This window comes from Oncorhynchus clarkii, chromosome 16 (assembly GCF_045791955.1).
Source record: "Oncorhynchus clarkii lewisi isolate Uvic-CL-2024 chromosome 16, UVic_Ocla_1.0, whole genome shotgun sequence".
Classification (NCBI taxonomy): Eukaryota; Metazoa; Chordata; class Actinopteri; order Salmoniformes; family Salmonidae; genus Oncorhynchus; species Oncorhynchus clarkii.
Window position 1 is genome coordinate 62,530,655 of NC_092162.1, and position 14,840 is coordinate 62,545,494.

The 14,840-nt window shown below is 41.3% G+C and overlaps 1 protein-coding gene across 1 annotated transcript in view; it reads right to left on the reverse strand.

Moving 5' to 3' along the window:
* LOC139367364 (phospholipase C, gamma 1) overlaps positions 1-14,685 on the reverse strand; it is a 21,803-nt gene extending 7,118 nt beyond the window's left edge. Inside the window, exons 1-10 of the mRNA XM_071105564.1 lie at positions 14,581-14,685; positions 14,255-14,279; positions 11,702-11,792; positions 2,437-2,569; positions 2,091-2,149; positions 1,813-1,929; positions 1,461-1,551; positions 1,298-1,386; positions 273-388; positions 15-140 (exon numbers count right to left, since the gene is read on the reverse strand). Of these exons, the coding sequence (XP_070961665.1) occupies positions 15-140; positions 273-388; positions 1,298-1,386; positions 1,461-1,551; positions 1,813-1,929; positions 2,091-2,149; positions 2,437-2,569; positions 11,702-11,792; positions 14,255-14,279; positions 14,581-14,613 (880 nt within the window). The 5' untranslated portion in view covers positions 14,614-14,685. The remainder of the gene's footprint in view (positions 1-14; positions 141-272; positions 389-1,297; positions 1,387-1,460; positions 1,552-1,812; positions 1,930-2,090; positions 2,150-2,436; positions 2,570-11,701; positions 11,793-14,254; positions 14,280-14,580) is intronic.
* Positions 14,686-14,840: the final 155 nt, after the last annotated feature.

Below are 14,840 nucleotides of genomic sequence, written 5' to 3' on the forward strand. Positions count from 1 at the left end.
GAGCAGCCATGAACCTACCTTTCTCCAGTCCTTGTAGAAGTTCTTCCTAAACATTTCCTTGGTTGTGTACTCATGGTCCAGCATCTTAGCAAAGAACGTAGCCACCTCCTCTGCTGGGGCACTTAGTCTCAGGAGCTTACCTGGGGGGGGCATAGACAGATTGAGCACATAAAATATGACTTGTCTTTCAGAGAGACTTGGTGATATCATCATATCAAAAATATAATCTAACCACCTAAACATAAAGTGTGAATCTATATGGACTCACTCACCATCGTAGAAAAACCTGACATGGCCAGGTAGGGGTTCATATGGAGGAGCAAGAACAGGTCCCTTGTGTTCCAGAAACTTCCATTTGGAGCCATCAGTAGATCTCTCCTCCTCCCACCTAAAATGGATGGATGATAAAATGTGTATGAGAAAAATAACAAGTAAAGAGTAGAAGGACTGTAGATTTTTGTTTTTTTAGAGTACCCACAACCATTTAGTGATTGTATCTGTAGGAATCAACCAATCCTCCCAAACATCTCACCATTTAGTGATTGTATCTGTAGGAATCAACCAATCCTCCCAAACATCTCACCATTTAGTGATTGTATCTGTAGGAATCAACCAATCCTCCCAAACATCTCACCATTTAGTGATTGTATCTGTAGGAATCAACCAATCCTCCCAAACATCTCACCATTTAGGGATTGTATCTGTAGGAATCAACCAATCCTCCCAAACATCTCACCATTTAGTGATTGTATCTGTAGGAATCAACCAATCCTCCCAAACATCTCACCATTTAGGGATTGTATCTGTAGGAATCAACCAATCCTCCCAAACATCTCACCATTTAGGGATTGTATCTGTAGGAATCAACCAATCCTCCCAAACATCTCACCATTTAGGGATTGTATCTGTAGGAATCAACCAATCCTCCCAAACATCTCACCATTTAGGGATTGTATCTGTAGGAATCAACCAATCCTCCCAAACATCTCACCATTTAGGGATTGTATCTGTAGGAATCAACCAATCCTCCCAAACATCTCACCATTTAGGGATTGTATCTGTAGGAATCAACCAATCCTCCCAAACATCTCACCATTTAGGGATTGTATCTGTAGGAATCAACCAATCCTCCCAAACATCTCACCATTTAGTGATTGTATCTGTAGGAATCAACCAATCCTCCCAAACATCTCACCATTTAGTGATTGTATCTGTAGGAATCAACCAATCCTCCCAAACATCTCACCATTTAGGGATTGTATCTGTAGGAATCAACCAATCCTCCCAAACATCTCACCATTTCCACTTCTCCTCTGTTTCCTTCTTGGCTTTCTTGCCATCCGCTCCTGCTTTCTTGTCTTTTGTCTTCTTCTTGGGTTTTATGTCCTGAACGAGACAAAAACGAGTGTGAACAAGGGTGAGGAAAGAGTAACCAACGTCAGCTGAGAACCTCAACTCACCTCTTCCTCCTCCTCATCTTCATATTCCTGTTTTCTCTTCTTTGCCTTCTTGCCATTCTCTGTCTTGATCTTTTTGGGCTTGTATTCAAATCTGAACCAAATACAACCATCAGATGAAACATGAAAAAAAATGTACCTAGGTTTAATTTGATCACTTTCATTTAAAAAAATGCATGAATTAACTATTTATATGAGGCGTACGTACTACTTATGTGTGTGTATGCACACATAAATGTTAGTGTTTTTGTATTCGTTTCTAATCTGTTTGTCTTCCTGATTGGCTCAACAGGCATGGCTAACAAACCTTGGCATACTGCTTAATAAGAAGCCTTAGAACGCTGTGGATACTCACTCCTCCTCATCTCTCTCTCTCTTCAGAGTCTTGTTGTGTTTGGGAGAGGGGTACAAGCCGTTGTCCTCCTCTGGTTCACTCTTAATGGCAGGAGGGCTGGGGCTGTTCCACATCTCCCTGTAGGACACATTACAGTGTTAAAGGTGCAATCCATAGATATTCTTAAAATATTCTTAAAATGTACAGTATCTGCCTTCTACACCCATAGTTGTTTACACCACTGCTTGTAGTTACAATGAAAAATAAAATAGAACAGTCAATTCTATATTCCCATTTACCTCGCATGACCGTTTTCTTTCTCCTTCTTGGGCTTGCCTTCAACATGGGAGGTTTTGACCTACGAGAAACAGACAAACTGGCTGGGAATTGTAGTCTACTAGTAGAGTCACTGTAACATCTGAGATGTACCTTTTCTGATAGACCCTCTATACCCCTCAAACTCAACTACGGACCTCAAAGCCAGTTCCACTGCATGTTTTCATTGTTCCCCTCTAATCACAAACATATTTAGACCTGGGACACCAGGTGGGCGTAATGAATTATCAGGTAGAACAGAAAAGCAGCAGGCTCCAGACCTCATAGGGTCAGAGTTGAGTACCCCTGGTCTATACGGAGAAAACAAACCTTTTCCTCTCTTCTCTTCTCTTTGTCTTTCTCCTTCTGTTTCTCCCTGTGCCTGTCGACACTCCCGTCGCTGTGCTTCACCCTCTCCTTCTCCTTGTCTCTGTGCTTCTTCTCAGAGTGCTCCCTGTGTTCACTGAGAGATGGACAACACATGAGAGGTCAGGGGTTAGGGGTCAATGGACAGGGGTCAGACACAGGAAAGCTACACAAACACAAATTATTCAGGCCACAGAGAGCTCCAATATTGAATACAGACTACAACACACAACCTGGATGAACACAGATGAACACAGAACACAGAAGGCAGAAAAAGGAAAAGTCAACTTAATAAAGACTTAGATTGTTTTGTCTACAGCTTTCTGTTTCACTGAATAGACTATGCAATTGACGCGGCAAGTAGTCTTGTAGGTTTTGAACTTATGTAGGCTTTTTGAATGGTCTTCAATGGCAAAAAAACTTAATGATACAGCCTTACATGCTGACCAGACCAGACACGTCGCAATTGTTTTTTAGAAATCCATGTTATTCAATTATTGCACCCACACTGCTCTCGCACGCGCCAACAAGCATCTGCGATACCAAGGGCTAAACTAGAACTCCTTTCTATTTCTGACGCAGATCACACTGGAAGTCCTGTCTCTCCCATCTCCTCATTGGTTTATAGAAGCAGGTACCCACGTGCCATCTCTTCATTGGTTTATAGAAGCAGGTACCCACGTGCCATCTCCTCATTGGTTTATAGAAGCAGGTACCCACGTGCCATCTCCTCATTGGTTATACCCACGTGGGTGATTGAAAGACGAACTGTGTTGCCGGTCGGTGTAGTAATACTATGAAAGTTTAGATGCCAATCACCATATAAGTTCAAAGATGAAAAAGCCTGAAAGGAGGAGAGATGACTAGAAACGATTCGGTTGGCCGTTTTATGTGTGGATTAATTGTCGGAGTAGAGGACCTTGTGCATTTCAGGTAAAATAACAACTCAATGTTTATATCCCAGGACAAATTCGCTAGCAACAGCAAGTTAGCTAAATGGGATAAATTGGCTAGCAAGTGCACATTAGCTAGCTAAATTGCCATAAATGTGTAATGCTTTTCGACCTGTCCCCAAATGAATGTCATTGGTTCAGAGTTTGTTTTGATATTTTAACCTGCGTGTCGTGATCGCGGGGGGACAAAATACATTTATGCACGATAGCGCACGATGGCGCACGATAGCGCACGATAGCGCACGATGGCGCACGATGTCGCACGCGCGCAGCCGGTTTGGCTTCCGTGTTATTCTAAAATGAATTAAATTGTTTTTTTCCTCTCATCAATCTACACACAATACCCCATAATGACAAAGAAAAAAACGTTTTTTACATTTGCAAATGTATTAAAAGTAAAAAATGTGAATTTCACATTTACATAAGTATTCAGACCCTTCACTCAGTACTTTGTTAAAGCACCTTTGGCAGCGATTACAGCCTCGAGTCTTCTTGGGTATGACGCTACAGGCTTGGCACACCTGTATTTGGGGAATGTCTCCCATTCTTCTCTGCAGATTCTCTCAACCTCGGTCAGGTTGGATGGGGAGCATCACTGCACATTTATTTTCAGGTCTCTCCAGAGATGTTCGATCAGGTTTTCATCAAGGATCTCTTTGTCCTATGCTCCGATCATCTTTCCCTCGATCCAGATTACCACCATGCTTCACCGTAGGGATGGTGCCAGGTTTCCTCCAGATGTGATGCTTAGCATTCAGGCCAAAGAGCTCAATCTTGGTTTCATCAAACCAGAGAATCTTGTTTCTCATGGTCTGAGAGTTCTTTAGGTGCCTTTTGGCAAACACCAAGTGGGCTGTCATTTGCCTTTTACTGAGGAGTGGCTTCCGTTTTGGCCACTACCGTAAAGGCCTGATTGGTGGAGTGCTGCAGAGATTGTTGTCCTTCTGGAAGGTTCTCCTATCTCCACAGAGGAACTCTGGAGCTCAGTGAGTGTGACCATCGGGTTCTTGGTCACCTCCATGAACAAGGCCCTTCTCCCCCAATTGCTCAGTTTGGCCGGGCATCCAGCTCTAGGAAGAGTCTTGGTGGTAACAAACTTCTTCCATTTAAGCATGATGGAGGCCACTGTGTTCTTGGGGACCTTCAATGCTGCAGAATTGTTTTGGTACCCTTCCCCAGATCTGTGCCTCGACACAATCCTATCTTAGACCTCTAAGGACAATTCCTTGGACCTCGTGGCTTGGTTTTTGCTCTGACCTGCACTGTCAACTGTGGGACCTTATATTATGTATGAAGGGCTATATAAATACATTTGATTTATATTGACAGGTCTGTGTCCAATCAATTGAATTTACCAAAGGTGGACTCCAATCAAGTTGTAGAAACATCTCAAGGACTATCTATGGAAACAGGATGCACCTGAGCTTAATTTCGAGTCTCATAGCAAAGGGTTCGAAATTATGTAAATATGTATTATTTTTAATTTTTTGTATAAATTTGCTTTGTCATTATGGGGTATTGTGTGTAGATTGATGAGGGGAAAAAACAACTTCATCAACTTAAGAATAAGGCTGTAATGTAACAAAATATAGAAAAAGTCAAGGGGTCTGAATACATTCTGAATGCACCATATCTTATTTGACCACGTTTTCATGAATTGTATTATATAATCCTCAAGCCCATTCAAAAGACCAGAGACATGAACAAGGAAGAACGACGTATAAAACGTGTCACTTGCACACAGTGTTCCTGACTGAAACCACAGCCATTCTTAGCCATAGACAACATTCAAACGCTCTCTCTGACAAATTTCCCAAGGTATTTGCTATAAATTATAATGTGTTCTCAGTGAACTTACATAGACACAAATAAATACACAAATCCCAGTTATCCTCAAAAACTCTTAAAAGCATGATTTTCTTTATCTAGCATTACTGCCCAGAAATAACCTCAAAACCATAAGACCCACATGTGCCAAATACCAATTGAAAAATGTTTTCATAACAAGTACAAGTGGGAACACTTTGTTTCAGAGAGGGTACTCATGCCTATGGATGTTAGCAGAGCAAGAGAGAGGGGTAGTGAGAGAGGGGGGGGGTAGAGAGAGGGAGCGAGAGAGAGAGAGAGAGAGAGAGAGGAGAGAGAGAGAGAGAGAGAGAGAGAGAGAGAGAGGGGCGGTAGAGAGAGAGCGGGGGGTAGAGAGAGGAAGAGACAGAGAGAGAGAGAGAGAGAGAGAGAGAGAGAGGGGTAGAGAGAGGGAGAAAGACAAAGAGAGAGGGTAGAGAGAAAGGGAGAAAGATAAAGAATGGGTAGGGAAAGAGGGAGAGTGAGATAGTCATTTCTGTGTATGTATTGAAAATTAAATACAGAAATGTATAATTTATATTAGGATTCACACCCCTGAGTCAATACTTTGCAGACGCACCTTTGGTGGTAATTACAGCTGTAAGTATTTTTGGGTAAGTCTCTAAGAGCTTTGTCAACATGGATTGTACAATATTTGCCCATTATTCTTTGTAAAATTCTTCAAGCTCTGTCAAGTTGATTGTTGATCATTGTTAGACTGCCATTTTCAAGTCTTCCCATAGATTTTCATGACAATTAAAGTAAAAACTAACTACGTCAGTAACATTCAATGTCATATTGGTAAGCAACTCCAGTGTAGATTTGGCCTGGTGTTTTAGGTTATTGTCCTGCTGAAAGATGAATTAGTCTCCCAGTCTGTTGGAAAGCAGACTGAACCAGGTTTTCCTCTAGGATTTTGACTGTGCTTATATCCCCCAAAAAACTCCATAGTCCTTTCCGATGACAAGCATACCCATTACATGACGCAGCCACCACCATGCTTGAAAATATGAAGACTGGCACTCAGTGATGTATTGTTTTGGATTTGCCCCAAACATAACGCTTAGTATTCAGTGCAAAAAGTACATTTCTTTGCTGTATATTTTGCAGTATTACTTATTAAGTGCCTTCTTGCAAACATGATGCATGTTTTGGAATATTTTTATTCTGTAGAAGCTTCCTTCTTTTCATTCTTTCATTTAGGTTAGTATTGTGGAGTAACTACAATGTTGTTGATCCATCCTCAGTTTTCTCATATCACAACCATTAAACTCTGTGTTTAAAAATCACCATTGGCTCATGGTGAAATCCCTGAGCAGTGTCCTTCCTCTCTGAGTTAGGAAAGACGCCTCTATCTATGTAGTGACTGGGTGTATTGATACACCACCCAAAGCTTAATGAATAACTTCACCATGCTCAAAGGGATATTCAGCATCTGCTTTTTTATTTTTACACATCTACTAATCGGTGCCCTTCTTTGCGAGGCATTGAAAAACCTCCCTGGTCTTTGTGATTGAACCTGTGCTTGAAATTCACTATTCGATTGAGGGACCTTACAGTTAAATGTATGTGTGGGGTAGAGATGGGGCATTCACTGCCATAACAAGTGTAGATCAGTGACTCAGAAGAAACCCATTAAGAGGGTTTGTGCTCAGGCTATAATGAAAGAAGGCAGGTGCGTGGGAGAGAATATATCTGTAGAGTTAAAAAAGTACTCACACTCAAAACCACGAAAAGGAATAACCCAAGGAGGCAGAGATGCAAAAAGAATATAATTAATTTAATCCATGCTTGAAAAAATACAATACCACACTGCCAGGTCTCTGACCTCCTCCCTATAGGCTGTCTCATCGTTGTCGGTGATCAGGCCTACTAGCGTTGTGTTGTCGGCAAACTTAATGATGGTGTTGGAGTCGTGCTTGGCCACGCAGTCGTGGGTGAACAAGGAGTACAGGAAGGGACTAAGCACCCACCCCTGAGGAGCCCCCGTGTTGAGAATCAGCATGGCAGTTGTTGCCTACTCTTACCACATGGGGGGGCGGCCCGTCAGGAAGTCCACGATCCAGTTGCAGAGGGAGGTGTTTAGTCCCAGGGTCCGTCCTTAGCTTAGTAATGAGCTTCGTGGGCACTATGGTATTGAACGCTAAGCTGTAGTTAATGAACAGCATTCTCACATAGGTATTCCTTTTGTCGTTTTGCTCATCAGCACTGATGAAGACATAAGGCTGAAACGTATGCTCTGCTCCTTTTTACTTTATTTAGCACCTTGCACTTTCACTTTTAGTATTCTTTCGAGCATGGATTAAATTAATTATATTATTTAGTACTTTGAGTACTGATTGTTCAGTGACACACAATCTCAATATAATCAATTTAAATTCAGGCCGTCACTCAGCATAATGTGGAAAAAGTCAAGGGGTGTGAATAGTTTCTGAACCAGTGGAGGCTCCTCAGAGGAGAAAGGGGAGAAACACCCCCCCCCCCCCCCCCCCCTCAGTGAATTTAAGAAAAATAGAAAGTTATTATTTTTAAAACTATACGAAATACATTCACGTCACCAAATAATTTAATAAAACACACTGTTTTGCAATGAAGGTGTCATCTTTGGGTACAGCAAGCCCCATCCCCCTCTCCCTGTCTCCTACACCCAGGCTGCTGTGGTCAGAGAGAGGTCGTACATTCCTGGAGGAGATTATCTCCTCATGGCCACAGTATAGAGAGAGAGTACAGTTTCATAGAGAGAACAAAGGAATTTCTTCCACCTCACAGAACTGGAGAACCGAATAACATTTATGTTCTGGAGAAGGTAATAAAAGATTGGTGAGGAATCCAGCTACGAACTGGTCCGTTTGGTACAATTTTGTGAAACTCATGGCGAGACAATATCAAAAAAGGGCCTGTCCCAGGATGCCCGACCATAATTCACATTACACAATTTCCATAACGCTGTTTATATAATAGCCTCAGATATGAGGTTTACATCTAATTGTTGTATAAAATGAATGAGTGTGGATGATACTGTTTGTGAAATTGTGTAATGTGAATTTGGACTGTTTAATGAAGGAAACTCCAATTCCCTTTGGAGAATCAGAGGACCGCCCATGAGCACAATTATGGTCGGGCATCCTGGGACAGGCCCTTTTCTGCAATTCCGAATAAAACCCACACCTTGAGAATTTCTCAACAGACCATGTTGTTCTCAATTACGAGAGGACAAAGGTTGCAGACCAGCTTACCTCGATAACGAAAGGGCCAAGGTTTGAGACCAGACTGCTGAATCTTTTAACCATCCCACGTGGTTAAACTCTTAGACTATCGATACTGACAGAATAAGAACAAGTCTTTGATATTAATTACTAGTCTGCAGCTAGGAATTTGGTATCATTGAAAATGAAGACTGACAACCGCCTGAAACATCTATCCATAACGACATGAATGAATGTCACTCTGAACTATCCATTCTAACCAAGACAGAGAGAGAGAGAGAGAGAGAGGACGGACACTCTCCAACAGAAACTAACTTTTCACCAGCGATCAAGATGACACACTGAGTGTAAATATATATATTGATTGCAATTGTTCCCGAATGAGTGAGTGTTCATGTGCAAAGGATTAGCATTTCAATTGTTATAATTATCAACTCTGTAGTGACTTCTCCGCTGACCCCCACTCCCCTTTTGTCTAACAAGCCGCCATGCCGGTTTAGCCCACTAGGGCACATTCTCCTATCATTTCTTGTAACCATATTTATTTTGTTTGTTTGTGTGTGCACTTCTGTGATTGTTTAGTTAGTTAATAAATAAATTATTTAAGACAATTGATGTATGGATGACTCATAGTGAAGACTGGGTTTGTGCAGATAACCAACAATTTACAACATTTGGAATGAGACTAATGTCTGGTAAAGAAGAATTCATTAATCAGAAGACTATTGATCAGATATGAATATATCTGAAAAGTTATATTTGGAAAATTATAACTTTGTAATCGGAATATTTTCCTTGATGCCCCAACTTCCTAGTTAATTACAGTTACATGATTAATCAGTCTAATCGCGTAATAATAATTACAGAGTCATTTGATAAAGATGAATCTTCAGTTTAATGATGCCAAAGACACGACAAAGGTCTAAAGTAGACTCAACAGCACTCTCTAGGGTAGCACCACGGTGTAGCCAGAGTTTCAACAGCACTCTCTAGGGTAGCACCATGGTGTAGCCAGAGTTTCAACAGCACTCTCTAGGGTAGCACCATGGTGTAGCCAGAGTTTCAACAGCACTCTCTAGGGTAGCACCATGGTGTAGCCAGAGGACAGCTAGTTTCCGTTTTGCTCTGGGTACATTGACTTCAATACAAAACCTATGAGGCTTGTGGTTCTGACCCTCTTCCATAGACTTACAAAGTAATTATTATTATTATTATTTGACCATGCTGGTCATTTATGAACATTTGAACATCTTGGCCATGTTCTGTTATAATCTCCACCCGGCACAGCCAGAAGAGGACTGGCCACCTCTCATAGCCTGGTTCCTCTCTAGGTTTCTTTCTAGGTTTTGGCCTTTCTAGGGAGTTTTTCTTAGCCCCCGTGCTTCTACACCTTCATTGCTTGCTGTTTGGGGTTTTAGGCTGGGTTTCTGTACAGCACTTTGAGATGTCAGCTGATGTAAGAAGGGCTATATAAATAAATTTGATTTGATTATGACAACTTCCGGAGGACGTCCTCCAACCTATCAGAGCACTTGCAGCATAAAATGACATCTTTTCCACCGAATCAAAGGATCAGAGAATGAATCTAGTACTGAATGCATAAGCTACAGCTAGCTAGCACTGCAGTGCATAAAATGTGGTGAGTAGTTGACTCAAAGAGAGAGAAAGACAATCGCTGAACAGTTTTGAACTAATTCAATTTTTAAAAAATTAAGGAGAAGCAACTACCTAAAGTAGCCATATTTCATTGTATTTTATCCCCCACTTTCACTTACTTAGCTAACCAATACATCTCAAAATAGCCTGCGTGTAGGGGTGTTGGGCCAGTAACTGAAAGGTTGCTGGATCGAATCCCCGAGCTGACAAGATAAAAATCTGTCGTTCTGCTCCTGAGTAAGGCAGTTAACACACTGTTCCCCGGGTGCCGATGACGTGGATGTTGATTAAGGCAGCCACCGCACCCACCTCTCTGATTTCAGTTGAATGCATTCAGTTTTATAACTGACTAGGTATCCCCCTTTCCCTTCTAGCTAGTTTAGTCTACTCAAACACCTGGCTCAAACAGAGGGATGCTTTGTTAGCTAGCTGGCAATGACTATCCAACACTGGAGCTCTTCCAATTCAAGGTAAGCTTTTGATTTTTTAAATGTATTGCCATTGGGGCCCGACGGTGTAACTGCTAAACTGCTTGCTGTCTACTGTACTGCGTGATTGTAGTGGGTTAGTTCTAGTAGCTATGTTGATTATGTCATTAGCTAATATGGTGACTATTATGTAGGTTGTGTGTAGTGGTTAGCATTCATGAAGGTTTGGCTTGGGATTTTTTTTTTGCCTTGTCACAGACTGGTGATGTGAAGGGCACTGAAGTCCACAACCGAAGGGAAAAGGTGAGAGGAAGAGAGCATAGATGCGATAAGAAATTATACAACAATCAAAGGGATCATGCTGTTTGTATGTGGCTGCTATGAAAGTAAACCGTGTTTGCGTGTGATCAGGGGCGTATTCATTCTGCCGATTCTGTTGAAAAACGTATCTCAAATGGAACAAAACGGGGATAAACATACCTGAATTTGTACAATAGAAACTTTTGTTTGGAACTGTTGGGACTAATGATTACACCCTAGATCAGCTAGATACTGGCAAGAGTGTGCAAGGCAGTATTGAATGTGTCAATGTCTGTCACCTTCATTACTCAAAAATAAATGGACCTGTGCACCTATGTTGTACATTTTCATCCATAGGCTAGGTTGTAGCAACCTCATGATGGGTATAGGGAAAATTGGAGTATCATGTAGTAGCCTAAACTTATCGATGTTACACTGAGCTGGGTGAATGGAATATGAATGATAGTCATCCAATATGCTGTAATAAGGCCATGCTCATAAAACAAAAATGTCCTCCCCCATCTTAAATGGCCCCGACCGCCACTGTTCTGAAGGCACAGTACAACAGCACAGAGACAGCATAGGTGCAGCATAGTAAATGAAGAAATCCTGTTGAATGATGTAATGTGGTGTTGTCTTATGGTCTTGTACAACACAAAGTTATGGTCAGCAATGGCAGTTTACTCAGAACTCTCCCTCAGACCAAATGAAAAGGGAAATGAGAAGGAATGAGAGATGGAGAACAAGACGGAACTACTTCTGAGAAACCCTCAGCGGGATGGAGATGACTGGCAAAAGGAAAGAAAGAGAGAGAGAGACAAAGAGAGGAGGGGAAACATACCTGTTGCTGTGCTTGGCTTTATCTCTCTCCTTGTCTTTCTTGTGTTCTTTGCGCCTGTGTTCTTTGTGCTTGTCCTTGTGTTTGTGAGTGTCTGGGACAAAGTTAGAGATTGACTTGTTTAGTAGAGATCCCGCAGACAATAGGAACTGTAACAGCACAGTGTAATCTGAGCATTTTGTGGCCCTCGGTGGCACAGTGTATGGATAAGCTAATGTCTTCAGCGTCACATAGTAATGAATACAAACTGCAGGTTCAACAAATAGAATCACTTCTCATACCGCAAGGGTGTTCAATATTAAACATCGAACAGACCCTAACCCAGCCTCTTTAGTGCCAGATTTTCTTTCAAATTAGTTGGCTGGATTATTAAGTTACTGTGTAGTTACTTTGTAATTACACCACAATTAAAAGCTTAAACGGTATCGTACCATTTAATGTGAAGTATGACTTGTAAAATCAAGTACGGAAACAGAACTGGGTAATTGAAAGTCAAAACCACCCTTGCATATCTATCCCTACCTGTCTAAACTCAAAATTAGATTCCAGGGGGAGTGTCAAAGAGAAAAAAAGTGGGTCCAGGAGAGTGGGGATAGGAGGGAGGTTCAGACATCTAGGTGGGTCTACTTTCCTACAATGGAGGCTGCATATCTCTGTTATTAGACCAAAACATGAGAGATCCATACTGCTGCTGCCCTGTCTCAACACGCACCCCAAACATCTAGACCTGAACCACCCGCACACACATGCCTGCATGTTCTCTGTTGATAGTAACATCACAAATGGCTGGGTCTTGTGAGACACACGTTGAACTCACATGTAACCCTAGACCTAAGGTCAGTGGTGTAGGGGAGGGTAAACGCACACAACGTTGTTTACACACCTTTTTTTCTATTTTGGGTGAGCGTTTACACACCTCTTGCAGAAAAATGTATTGAAAGTATAGGGAGCGTTACTTCTGTTAATCCAGTCTTGCAATCAGCATTTTACCCACCATTTTTTTCCCACTACATCACTGTCAAAGGTAAACAGGCGACCCAGGGCAAACAGGCGACCCAGGGACCCCAATCATATGTCTTATCATGAAGTAAATTCTAATGGCAAGAAGAAATTGAAAATGTACAATTAAAAGTTTTTAATTGTTTTGACCTTCCCACATTATAATTGGAAGAGGAAGTGTACAAGTCAAGAAAGTTTACCAGCAGCCAGTGGCACTTTTCAAGGCGGGTGCTTTTTCAAAGCCTATGTCAGATACTCCAGTGTGTGTAATTAGGTCAATATTAGGAGTAGAGAAACAAAAGTTGACATAAGAAATAATATATTCTCCTCTTTTCTACTGTAGGTTTGTAATTCAAAATGTATTTATTCTGTTGTTGCAAGCGATATTCATGAACATTTTTTTTAAAAACAATTATTTTCGCAGACCCTCTGCAGTACCATGGCGAACTCCTAGGGGTTCGCAGACCCCAGGTTGAATACCCCTGTCTTAAATGATAGGATACCCTTTTCCTCTAGTGGTGCACAATAGTCTGTGTCGCTGGTGAGAAGTAGTGAACTAGATTAAGGATAACAGGTTATAATTTGAGACAGTCTATGATTCCTCAATAAATTAAATTTGGGCCATCTCCTTTGGGTGAGTGTCATTTTTTTTAAAATCCCCCCTGAACAAAAGTGGGAAAAACTTCCAATTAGTGGTGGCTTTGTCACAGGGTGGGCCCATATAACTGTCAGTCTTGAGCTTGAACGTCACCTTGTGGCGTCCCTCTGTCATGGCAGTTAAATAACGGGTAGGGGGTTATTGTCATAGGAAACAATAATATGCTCCCACTATTATATCTCTGTCCCATTTCCATGACTGTTTAATTATAAAACTAATGAAATGTTGAGTTGTCAAAGGTGTGTGCACTTGATTCCCCCTTCCCCCCTTTTTAAATACATGTTATTACAGTATTATTGTGCTGGCAGAATTCCAGTATAATTTCTAAAAACCATGCCCAAAGTTGACTAACAAATGCAACAAGCTATAACAACATTTAAAACATATTTGTAATAAAGCAACTATCTTTGACAGATGAAATGTGGCAGTAATGTCTGCAGCGATTGTACCAGGAGCCATGGGGTGGGAGAGGCCGATGAACTCCCAGCTCTAGCCTCCATATCACGGCCAACTGTTCTATCAGTGCTCGGCGCACTGGCTGCTAGACAGAGAAAAAGAAAATGGCGCAGAGACTAAGTCCTAAACCCCCATTTCACTACTTTCGGCTCAAAAATTATACATTGTTGCACCACAACATAAACAAACAATGGTCTATTTGAGAAACACGGTGTAAAGCGCTGCCAGAATTTCCCCTCAGATCGCAATATTATATACCGAAAGGGTAATTTAGAGGCCCTCTTTTTGAACAATAGACACAAGAGAGTGGAGGAGAAGGGACTTAGTCTCTGGGACGCCATTTCTGTCCTTTAAAAACTAACAGGAGTAGACGAATGAAGATTGGGACTTGATCACAAGCAAAACCATGATCAATATTTTTTTTGACGTTAAAATCAACTTACCATTGGCTCGAGACCCAGAATTGACCTGCAAAATTTTAAAAATATATTAAATTAATGTTTATATTTTCTGAATGCCGGTAGAAAGGAGAATGTATAGTTTCATACAGGAAAATGAGAAATTCTACACAAAGCCCAGCGATTACTTGTATTATTTATAACAAAGTTGCTACTTGAAAGACAACTAATGCAACTTGTTAACATTGCATGAATACAATCGATAGGCTATCACATTAAATGTAATTGTATCATTATCTAGTAAACCAAACCAACTGTCACATAATGCAAATAACCAGCTACCTACATCTCGTTCAGCATAATAACACTACCTGCGAGTCTCGTTCACCGTGATCCCCGCTCATTGTCTTGTAAAGCCAAATGCACAAGTCAGAGATGCCCAAGGTAAGAAGATGAGGTTGACAGAGTAGTCTGGATACTGTGGAATGGAGTCGTTGCGCACTGGGCTAAGTCCGAATTCTCTGCAACTGCGCATGCTCGAATTTAAATAATGAAAAAGAAATGTCTACTGTCCTGCATGGTTCCTCCCTACAATAGTTAAAGTTCCCTTATTTGTCGTAAAATCTCTCTA